The sequence below is a fragment of the Fukomys damarensis genome, unplaced genomic scaffold, assembly GCF_012274545.1.
Source record: "Fukomys damarensis isolate Sample0158 unplaced genomic scaffold, DMR_v1.0_HiC HiC_scaffold_10, whole genome shotgun sequence".
NCBI classification, from domain to species: domain Eukaryota; kingdom Metazoa; phylum Chordata; class Mammalia; order Rodentia; family Bathyergidae; genus Fukomys; species Fukomys damarensis.
In genome coordinates this window covers 40,772,368-40,784,940 of record NW_022900922.1, presented here as the reverse complement: position 1 = coordinate 40,784,940, position 12,573 = coordinate 40,772,368, and the positions used below count along the sequence as shown (strand labels likewise).

The window sequence follows — 12,573 nt, the reverse complement described above, 5'->3', positions numbered from 1 at the left end:
TTTCTTTCTTTCTTTCTTTCTTTCTTTCTTTCTTTCTTTCTTTCTTTCTTTCTCTCTTTCTTTCTTTCAGGACCAGGGATTGAACTCAGGACCTTGTGCTTTCAAGGCAGGCACAGTGCCACTGAACTAAATTCCTGACCACTAGATATTCTTTACTTTTTATTTATTCACTTTGAATATATTTTATTGAGTGACAACAACATGCTGGATCCACAGAGAGGACAAAATTGAACATGGGCTCTTCCTGTGAATGAGACAGTGCAGTGGGAGCATAAGGCCCTAGAGAGCCCATAAACAAACAATCCTGGGAAGGGTACTGGACATGAAGCTGACATGACTAGTCCCTTTTCAGTTTTCTTTTTTTCCTGAATTCTTCAGATTAATTTTTGTAGGCATGACGTTCTCCCTATGGTGCATATAAATAAGGAAGTATGAGGTCAAGAACGACGTGGTTCTGCAGTAGCTATTATGGAAAGCCTCTTGTTTTGAATGAACTCACTGTGTTCCATTAATATACTGTCATCGTTTTTCCTATAGTGCAGATGTGATTCATGCCATGCTTCCTCTGCACATGGTACCTAAGTCACCCTCTCACCCGCCTTCCCTGAAGAAGATCATGAGACTCTCCCCTTGAGGGCCTGGCTCCATAAGTCATTCCCTTGTCCTTCTTTCCTCAGGAGCATGATAAGGTCCTCATTCCTCAGGTGCCTTCCCCACATCAGCAGGGTAGGAGCACCCTTATCACACAGGCCTTGCTGTTTCTCCCCAGGTCATTCCCCTTCATCTTATCTCATTCTGCACTCAGCAGTTTCCATCTCTGTCCTCTTCTTCCTCAAACCCAGCAGTAAAAACACTCAACTTTCCCTGTTAACTTTGGGTTTTATTATTATGAATTCAGTTGTGGCATGTAAGACTTATTAGAAACTAAATGGAAATGTTTTTCTCTTGTTCCTCTGACTTGTATCAGAGCAGGCTCAGCCATTAACTCTGGAATATGTAAGGAAATAAATTATTCTATCTCCTACAGTACTTCAGGTTATTGAACACAATTATTTATTCAAAATCTAAACTGGCTTTTTAATTTAATTATCAATTTGTTGCTATTATTCAAAATATAAAATTATGGTAGATTAATGGTTGCCAGTCCAACCTGTATCTAGGAACCCATACAACTATGCAGCTTTTCTTATGAAATGGTAGTCTTTTTCCATATCCTTTTAATATTTTTTAAATAAGTGGGACAAACTATTTATTCATTTATAAAACAATTCTAATTTTTATACACCCTCTGAAACTCCAAATAAAATATATCCAGAGTACACTGCTGAAAGAACAGTCAAGAGGAGAAGATTATGATATATCTATGGCTGGACTTTAAAGTGAAAGGGAAGCATTGCTTTTTCTATAACTATAAGAAATGTTGCCAGTTTATCTAATGTTATCTGCTTATCTGTGAGAAAATTCAGATTATCACATGATTACATTCCCTTGAAAAAACACAGGAAGAAAATATGATCATTTCCTTTTATACCAGCCTTGTGCAAAAAATGTGTTGGTTTGAAATTTTATTGTGTATGAACCTAGGTCACTTTTATTAGTTGTAAAGACAGTTTCTCATATGCCTGCTCTCTAGAAATGTACCTGCCCTTGAAGGCCTGGAAATATGGCTTCAATGCTTCAATTTACAGCTGGTTGTATAAAATGTCTTGTTCCCTGTCCTTGAGAGAAAGGACTGGAGGCAGACAAATGGAAATGCCTTAATTTTTATGAGTCAGGGCATTGAGCACAACCAACAAAGTCACAGGCATGTATTAGTTACATCTTTACCTCACTTCAAAAGTTTTGGGGGTTATTAAGAATATTTAAATTTAATTAAATTATTTTCTAAAACTACTCACATATTTCCAAAATAGATTATATTTTAGACCATGAAGCAAGTTTCAACAAATATAAAAACTAAAATAATGTCACACAACTTCCCAGATGATAACTTAAGGAAACTAGAAATCAATAGAAACTAAACAAACACATGCCTAAAGTAAAATATTCAGTGAAATCTCAAGTAAGTAACCTACAGATGCACTTCAAGATCTTAGCAAAACAAGGGCAAAACAAAAGCAAACCTCAAAAAAACAAAGAAGAAGAAATAGAGAAAGGCAGAAGTTAATAACATTGAGGTCACAAAGAATGAAATAATCAGTTATTTCTTTAGAAAGACAAGACTGATAAATCCATAGCCAAAGTAATCAAAGGAAATGAAGAAAAAACTGAAATCAATATAATTGGAGATGTAAACAGTGATATTTACATCATACATCACTGACACTCAAAGAATCAGCAGGAACAATTAGAAAACGTACATTAGAATAAATCCACAGAGTAGAAAAAATGGAATAACTTATAGATACATATGACTGAAAAAATCAAACATAAAGAATAAAGTAAACAGATATATAGCAAGACACCAGATTAGAGTAGCAATAAAATATCTCCTATCACTAAAATCCAGGACCAGATAGATTCACTGTTGAATTTTTCTAGACCTTCAAGTAATACTGAACACCAGTGCTCCTCAAAATATTCCTTAAAGTGGAAAAGAAAGGAGGACTTCCATAGTCATTGAATAAGGCCAATACCACCATGACACCAAAGCTCAGTAAAGACTAAAACAAGAAAAGTTCATACCTACATCCTTGACAGATGGAAATGTAAAAACCCATATCAAAATATCTTTAAACTAGGGCTGGGGATTTAGCTCAGTGGTTCGGTGGCCTGCCTTGCAAGCTCAAGGACCCGAGTTCAATCCTCGGTGGAAAAAAAACATCTTTAAACTGAATTAAAATATATGAAAAGTATTTTGAGTTATGATCAAATAATTATTTTTTTCTGGGATGTATGGATGTTTCAACATATGCAGAGCAATACATGTAATACTAAACATAAATAGAATCAAAGAAGAAAACCCACAATGCCATCCTACTGATGCAGGAAAAAAAGAAAAATTACAACATACACTTATGACAAAAAGCCCTGACAACAGTAACAAAGGATCCTACCTCAGTATAACAAAGGCTCCATACAGGGAACAGATTGCCAGCATGATACTGAGTGAACACAGTATGAAAGTATCCCCACTGATCACAGAAAGGCAGCCATTCTTTCCATGTCTGCTTAAAATTTCAGCCAGAACAAGAGGAAAAATGACTTTAAAATAATTAGAAATATGAGGAAGAAATTGTAACCTTATTTGGATACATTAAGTTTCTATACTTAAAGGACCCTAAAAATACTTCATCAGAAGACTTCTAGCGCTAATATACAAATTCAATGATGTGTCAGAATCCAAAGTCAGTATTAGTGTAAGCATAGATTTTCTGTAAACTGTTGAGGAAATATCTGAGAAAAAAATCAAGCAAATAATTCTATTCTAAATAGTTTTAAGACAATAGCATACATAGAAATCAATCTAATCAAGGATGTAAAAGTGCTCTATGAAGTGTATTATGGAACATGACAGAACTTGAAATACTGAAAGATCTCCAAAACTCAGGCACTAACAAAATTAATATTGTTAAAATAGCCATAAAACCAAAAATAATTATAGATGTAAAGAAATCCACATCAACATTTTAAGACATTCTTCACAGAAATAGGAAAAAAAAACTGAATTTGATGTTTAAATACATTTTACCCAGAAAAGCCGAAGCAATTCTGAGTAAAAAAAAAAAAAAAAAGATAACCATCAAAATTCCTAAATTCAAATTATACTACAAAGCCATAGTAACCAAAACATAATTATGCTGTCTCAAAAACAAAAGAAGAGAACACACAAAAATACCTCCATGACTACAGTAACTTGATCTCTGCAATGTGGAAAACAACATATATCCAAAAAGCATAGCCTCTTTAAGAAAATGGTTCTGGTAAAACTGGATGGTCATTTATGCAAGGTTGAAACTATACCCTTTAGAAAATTGACATTACCATTTTCTTAAGCAGTTCTGGAAGTTCTCCTTCATGAGTTTCTTTACTAGGTCTGATCAAAATGTTGTTGAATATTGTTGCTGAGTGCCATTCAATGAAAAAATAGGCTCACAAAAAATTAGGGTGTGTCCTCATCCATCTTCTTCCCTATGTCTTCTGGCTATTCCCTAAAGTCAAAATAACAATGAAAAGTCATTACTTGAAACTGACTCAGGAAAATAAGGCAGCCACAATATTACAATGAACAACACTTACTAAAGAGGGCTTCCAAAACTGTTTCAGAATGTACCAGAAAAATGTAACAACTGTGTTCAAAGCAGTGGAGTTTTGTGAGGGAAATTAATATCAATGTGTCTTTTATCTCATTAAATATTTTAATTTGAACATTTACTGTATTTTTTATCATACGTCATATACCCAGAATTTTTTGCCTATAGGCCTCACAGAAGTATGAAACTTTTCAATATAACATCTCTCATTTGAGCTAAAAAATATAATGAACAAAAATGCCAATATATTTACATCACTGAAAATTGATGAACTGAAATATACATAGTACCTGTATTTTAGTAACTATGTTATTAAAGAAAAATAAACTACAAAAAAACAAAATATAATACTATTGGACATAAACTTTACATGTATGATTTCTGGATGTTCATCCAAGTATGATCTGATATATAAATTATTTCCTGAAGCATGGGAGTAACTGGGTAAAATATTATGTAATATGATATCATTAAACATTTTGGAAAGATACTCAAAAAAGGGATAGCTGTTTCAAGTAAAATTTCTTTTCATACATTTTTGAGGAATCTCTATACTTACATTTTTCTAGTTTATATTCCCAAAATCAATGCAGCAGGATAGTTTTTCAAACCACAATCTCACCAACATATGTAGTTTTTTGTTTTAAGTTCTTGGTGACAGCCATTCATTATGGAGTTAAATGCAATTTCGGTACAGCTTTGATTTTCATTTCTCTAAGGGCCAGAGGTGATGAACATTTTTTTCATGAACATATTGGATTTTTGCACTTTTTCTTTTGAGAAATTTCTACTCATTGCAAAGGCACATTTATGACTTGAACTTTTATGATGCTACATGCATATCCATGTAAGAGCAGCACAATTGACAAGAGCTAAATCTTAGAAGCAGCCTACATGCCCACCACCAGAGGATAAAGGAAATGTGGTGTATGCACAATGGGATACTACTCTGCCATAAAGAATAAACCTGAATCATTTTTTGGAAAACGGTTGCACCTCAAGACTGTAATGCTAAGTGCAATAAATCAGAGACAGAAATTTAAATATCATATTATTTTTTTATGAGAAAGCCAATGAACAAATAATGCAAAAAGTAAAATATGATACAGATGATAGGAATGTAGACTTTGTGGAGATTTGAAGTGCACATAGTGAGCAGTGATGGTAGGTAAAGAAGAGAACATAAAAAAGATTAAGATACACATGTGTACCAGCTCCTACAATGAAGGTATTCACTGTGTACTACAAACCTATGTTAATAAAACAAATTTAAAAACTAGCAAATGAATTAAAACATCATGACTATCCTGTTTAGTTGAAAAGAAATATCAGAAAAGTTTATAGAACCTATAGACTTTCACCATATTTCCAGTTCTCTTGGGTGTTTATTTTAAATGATAGGATTAAATGATACTATTGAAACCGGGACACCAATTATATGATCATGGATCCATAATTTGATTATGTCATGAACATGTTAAAAATCTAATTGTTTTGCATTATGGATACTATATTGAGAACTTAATTTTGCCATTTTATAAGTATTTATTTCATAAAAAATTAACCTTAATTTTATGTTATTTTATACATAAGGTTTTATTGACAATTTTCTGGTTAGTATAATTTCAGACATAAGTTACTTCTAAAAAAATCATAAACATTTTTTAAAGTTAAGGAAAATAAATCTTGATATCCTAAAACTTCTCTAACAGTTGTTATCTGTGCATGTTTCTGACAGAAGACATAGATTTTAAGGAAGATTAAAATATAAGTTCTTAAAAGAACTTCACCTAAAATTATCTGTGCATGTTTCTGACAGAAGACATAGATTTGCTGAATCACCCAGTCCCCAAGGTCTCAGTAACTCAGGCCCAGGCCACCTGCACTGTGTCCTTAAACATTTTCCCAGTACAGATGAACAGCCAGAAAAGGAGACATCCTGGGAAGTTGGGAGACCTTTTACAAAGAGGAAAGGGAAAGCTGGGTGTGGTGGCACACACCTGTAATCCCAGCACTTGGGAGGCTGAGGCAAGAGGATTGCTGTGAGTTCAAGATCAGCCTGGGCTGCATAGTGAGTTCCAGGTCAGTCTCAACTACATAGTGAGACCCTGCTTCAAAAAAAAAAAAAAAAAAAAGAAGGGGAACAAGACATGGAGAGGGGAGGGAAGGAAGGGAAGACAATTAAAAGTAAAATGGAAAAACATCAAGATTTGGAAGAAGCAGGGAGATATTGGAAGGGCAGGGGACAGAAAAGAATTACGATGTGCTTTGCAAATGCACACGTACAAACTTCCCACAGCAAATATGGTCATTATATATTGCAAAAATATACTAATAAAATACATAATAACAATGAAATTCTAAAATAATAAAAACATTTCCCACCTGTGTAATTACTATGGAAGATACATCAACCAGTATAACCCAATTTTTTTAATTAGGGAAGAGGAATTTATTTTTAAAAGGACAAAAATGCAGTAAGAGACTGGTAATAGTGTAATTCAGCAAAGGCCTGTCGTCCTTCTCACCAGGCAGGACCTCACCCTTCCCTAATCCAAACACTGACTTCTGTCCAACCCCAGGCCGCCCTTGGCGGTACAAGGTGAGGGATACCCAGTCCAAGGAGAGCACAGGTGCTGCTCTGACCTGCAGCCTGCGCAGGTGAGCGCTTGGTGACTGAGTCCCTGACATCAGAGCCTGCACACAGGCGTCAGCACTGCGTGGGAGGTGCAGCGTGGACTGTGAGCGCTCTGAGCTCATCCTCCTGGCACCTGCAGAGGATCTGCTGTCCACAGCAGAAGGTGCAGGGTGAGCACAGTTCTGAGACGCACAGAGCTCATTCTGAAGGAAACACCACTGTGCAGCGCACGCAGTCCGGCACGGAGGCCGTGTGTGAGAAAGATTCCATATCAGCCTGACCCTGAGGGCGCTCTCCGGGCTCTGAACATCTCCTAGTCCAGCCTCCTGGGCACTCCTTTACGTTCCCCAGCAGGTAGCCCTCCTCCAGGTTGTGCTGCAGTGCAGGCCCTGACTGGCTGAAAACCTCACCAATGAGGACGTGATTCAGCCTCCTCAGCACCAGCCGCTGAAGCCTTGGAGGGCGCTTGTGATGAAAACACTGCGGGGACAGCCCAGGGCCAGGAGCTGGACGCTTTTAGGGTTGCCTTTTTTCTGCTTGGAATTTGACTGTAGTGCTCTAATCATGCTTTATCCTTCATAAAAACGCAGTTAATTTACATTTAGGAGATAGGACACAATTTGTTAATTTTATGTTTCGAATTTATGGCTATATTGTCACAAATGTTCAGGTTATCTTTAAGCACAGTTTTCATTCTTTTGTCTTTTAGCAAATAAAGTGAAATGTGATACAATGGTACATTATTGGTAATTGAAACACATACCATAAAAATAAAAATTGAAATACAATTATAATGAACCATGCTTCTTATTACTAGTATATCTTCACTGTACTGAGTCGTTTTAGAATTATATAAAATATTGATTCATTTATGTTTTTTGACGATGTTATTTTATTGAAAAAGTTTATAGTTTGTGGTGTAACATTTCAATACCTGTGTTAAATATATGATTATATGTAATCACTGCAGTTAATTTTTCATTCACATTTACTTTGAAATTAAAATACTTTATAACAGTTGATACATATTACTTAGTTATAAGGAAAATTATCAACACTATAAAAACACTATAAAGTTCTTATTTAGATTTAAAATATTATATTACACATTGTATAATCCCTGTATTCATAGCATTTTTAAGGATATGGGGCACATATTTGATGCAAAGTTACAAGTGACAAAATCTTACATCTGCTAAAAATAATTGGGTTGTATTTACACAAATGTATGCAGGGCATAGACATTCACTCTATTCTTCAGTGGTATAACATACCTGGAAGACGCTGCTCACATCTGAACACATTGTTGGAGACAGTTGCTACTCCATGATCTACTGGTGCAGAGCAAATGGGATGCTGGTGTTAGAAGAAGATCAACAATGCTGTTATTGGGAAGGGAAATTCAGCAGTACATTTGAAGTCATTCATGATGGCTCATAGCTGACCACATAGTGAGACTGTGTTTCCAAAAATAAAGAAATATGCTTTACTTGTAGTAGCATCATCTATTTTTATATAATCTTACATGAAAATGCACAGAAGAAAAATGTACAGTCACTCTTGAAAGAATGAGATTGTTGTATTTTACTCAAATATCTTCATGTCCAGTAAACCTTGCTGACTCCACAGAAAACCTTGGGTGAAGAATACAGTTTTCAGTTTATATGCCAAAGACAAGAAGTGATCTTTTAACATTACACTATTGGTGGTTTACAGGAGTCTTAAATTGGTGTTTGGAATAAAGATTATATCAGAGCACAATTCATTAGGTATACTAATGGTGATCTTAAGATTCATATAATTGTCATGTTGGTTATAACCAAATATCACTATCTCCCTTGCAAATATCTAGAAATTGACAGGAAGGAACTTCAATAAGAAAATAAAAGTGTTAAAAGCTTCAAAAATAAACTAGAAATAAAGTAAATACAGGTTTATTCATAATTGTCTGCCTTTTAAAAGAAAATACTGTGATATGGGAGAGATGTGATGTTGTGAATGAATTCATTGGGAGTAAGAGGCATTGAGAGATTGGTTTGGTCAGAAGACACTACTGTGTTTCAAATCATCAATTTTAGAGGCAGGGGAAAAATTAAGGAAAAAAAAACCATTTTGTGTAAAAGAGATTGATATTACTGGGAAATTCCCTGTGAGCAGGAGAAAGATTTTTTTTTCTTTTAGTTTTTTAAAAGAAAAGTAAAAAAAAAGTAAAATCTCTTTAAATTCTAATGTGCAGACATTCCAAATTTTCTGTCTATAGAACTAGAAACTCAATTTATAAGCAAAAAGATTGTTCCTAATAAAAGGGAAAATTTCAAAAAAGAAAGAAAGGAGGAATGCAGAGAAGTCCAAAGGATATGGGATGTTATTTGCATTTAGGGCATAAAAATTAAGGTAGGTTTAAATTCCCTTCAGTGCATTCTGATATCTTCTTATCCTTCATAAGCTACCATTCTCTCATTTTGACTCTATTCATTTTTTTTCCTTTCCACTTTGTATCTCTCCCTCTCCAATTGGTCTAGTCTTCTTCTTCTTGGGGTGTGTGTGTGTGTGTGTGTGTGTGTGTGTGTGTATGTATGTTTGCACCAGGGATTGAACTTGGGTCCTTGCACTTGTAAGGCAGGTTGCAGAACCACTGAGCTAAAGCCCCACCCCTGGTCTATTCTTTTAATTGTGTTTTAAGATTATGAGTGTCCATTGTCTACAGATCCCTGGGAAACTCTACTGCTTATGCAAAACCTCTCAGACAGCATTCTGCCTCCTGAGGAGAGCTGGCCCTGGGTGAACCCTCACTTTAGGATCCACAGAGCCAAGCTGAGTGACCCTAATCCAGTCTCCTTGCTCGAAGCTCAGTGAGTAGAACACTAAGAACGCATGGGGAGGTGTCATTGTTCACTTACTTGATAGAAAACACATAAAGCTTATGCTCTAAAGTATTGTCCTCAGAGTTTCTGACACATTGTGCTTAAAGAAGGGAAGAGTGGCCTCTCATTGCTCAGGTGAGTGTCCAGCAATGGATTCAATTCTCTGATTTATGCTGTGAGTAAAAAGAAGGAGGAAAGGAGAACTGGGGGAAACACTGGGAAGGGGACAGTGGTTTGCAGGAGTGGTGTCTCTCACTGCCTGCATGGGTTATGGAACATGAATTCCAGTGTAAGCGACCATCAGCAGAGACTACCACAGGTGGGAGAGCTGTGTGGAGGATGTGGAAATCAACCAGGAGCTTTTCTGAGGAAGACACTCTTCAGTGTGTTGTCCCCACTGGTGAGTGTTGGAGAATCCCAGGAGTGCGCCACAAGACACACACCACTGAGAATGAGCTCAAGATGAGTCCTGTCAACAGTGGGTCATGCATGGCAGCAGCTCACAGTCAGTGACACCAGAACCTTTCCTCTTCTGTGCCCATCTGTCCAGGTCCAGTGTACTCAGAAAAAATGGAGACCACGAGTATGACGGGAGAAGCCTTGCAGGAACTGACCCCATCTGAATTCCCCGCTGGGTTTATTGAGCCTCTGTAGAGGGTAGGAAAGTATTAAAGAGCTGAGCATGAGATGGAGTTGGACCTCAACCTGACTGGATTTTTAGATCCAGAGTGATTAGAATGCATGGAGAATTTCCAAGGTGATGCTATGGGGATGTGTGGAGGGGAACAGGAACATGAAGACAGGAGTTAGAGGGATCTGATCAGTTTCTGTTTGTGTCTTACGATGTTTGGATGGTTTAGTAAACTCATGGTTTTCGGAGCGTTGAGTTACAGGAAAACTTGCATTGTCTCCCAAGATACTTCCTAAAGAATTCTTTAAACTCATTCTTTCTAGCGTGACTATAGTGATTAATCCTAGTCAAATAATTTTATTCTTGTAACATGATTAATAGTTCACTGTGATTCTAAAGTAGAATCTTGTTTAATTACAATGCTAGCTTCTACTATTATATTTTGTTACTCAAATTTTCTATCAGAAATTGTCAATTGTGATGGGAGTTTTTTTATTAAGTGAGGAAAATTATTTGGCAAATAGACGTTTAAGATTTTGACAATGCTTAACAATGTTTTTATTTTTTATGAAGAGACATGTTAAAAATTATACTTAAGCATTCCTCTAAAAGCCACAAGAAAATTCTAAAGAAAGAATCATTAAAAATCGTCTTAGAAAGAACGGAGGTGGGATTTGCAGCTGTTATCAGTGGATTCTTGGCACTTCAGAAACTGAAGAAGGTTGTTGATTCTCTTTGTGTCATTGAACAGGCAACGAAGTGTGTTATAAACAGCCAACGGGCGAGTCTGTTCTTCAAATGACTTAAAAGACTGATGTCCTGGCCACAAAGCATAGTCCACATATTTTGCGATTTTAGGATCAAAGAACTAGAGAACAAAAAGACAATCACTTAGTAATAACTTCAGTAATATTTGTATATTCTTGTCTTGTTCATTTGTTAAATTTAGAGTTGAGAAGGAATGGAAATACAAAGCTTCAGCCAAAGCATAAGTTTCCATATCCAGTGCATCATAAAACTATCAATGGTATAACAGCTAGAAGATGAATGTAGGTACTGTTCTTCTGACATGTAAGTTATCATGGATGAGATGTGTTCCTGCAAGAGTAGATGAGTAGAGATATAGAAAGCTGCTATGAGAACAGAGATGTGCATTTGAGCAAGGAATGATGGTGAGACTCCATCTCTCATGCTTAAAAAAATTTACATTTCTTACTGCATTTCTTTTTGCAGCTTAGTGTTTACTTGTTGCTTTGAGCGGAATCTATTCTGCATTTTGTATGTGGACCAAGATTTTAGAGATGGTTATGACTAAGCTTGGTGCTTCAATATAGAACCTCAAGTCATGACAGAAATGATGTCTGAATCCCTCATCTAACCCAGTAAAAGTACATCCTTAATTTCCGTGTGATGCTTTCATTAGAGTTCTCTGGGGTAGGAAATATTGAAAAATATGTTCAACCAAGGAAGCTGCCCTATGTGAGGACTGTGCTGTGGGTGCAGCAGACTGTGCTTCAGGAAAGTGCTGCACAGAGCAGGAGAGAGAGCAGCGGGCCCTGTGCCTTCTGTGGGCCTCTGCAAGCTGGGAGATCCTCAGATCCCAGAGACCCAGTGTCGCTGTCCTGCCTCTGAAAGCATCAGCTCATTTCCAGAGCTATGAGGTACAAATCTGGGGTAATTTTAGACCTTGATCTGATGAGCTTTCTCCCACAGAGTAAATATATGTTTTATTGAAATTGGAAGCAAGTGTGTTCATATTTTATCTTGATTTCTTCTTTTTTTAATTAAATTTTGGGGCTTGAGCCCGATGACAATATTTTCTGAAATATGTACCATGATATGCACTATGATATATAAGATGTGGGGACAAAAAGATATAAAATGAACCATTCTAGAATAAATTAGTGACTTCTGGAAGCTGCCTCACAATAATGAAGAAAATAATTTGAAATCAAGGTGCTTTTTTCCTAAGATCTTTGGTTAATATATTCTTTTTATTTGTGTTGTGTCATTTTTTTCTTTTAAAATGACCAAATATAACATGCACCTATTAAAAATACTAGAAATATAAAATTGCCTCTGTTGTTATTTCTAAAATCATATATAACCTGCAATTTTTTTCTGAATATACCAGAAAATGGCTTATCTTTTATCTCACTGTTAGAATTTTCCTATAAAAAGGATATA

General features: G+C 35.9%; 1 protein-coding gene across 1 annotated transcript in view; it reads right to left on the bottom strand.

The window, feature by feature from the left end:
• Window positions 1–11,038: 11,038 nt before the first annotated feature.
• Window positions 11,039–12,573, bottom strand: part of LOC104870649 (prolactin) — a 9,736-nt gene continuing 8,201 nt past the window's right edge. The window contains exon 5 of the mRNA XM_010636329.1: window positions 11,039–11,254. Within this exon, the coding sequence (XP_010634631.1) occupies window positions 11,039–11,254 (216 nt within the window). The remainder of the gene's footprint in view (window positions 11,255–12,573) is intronic.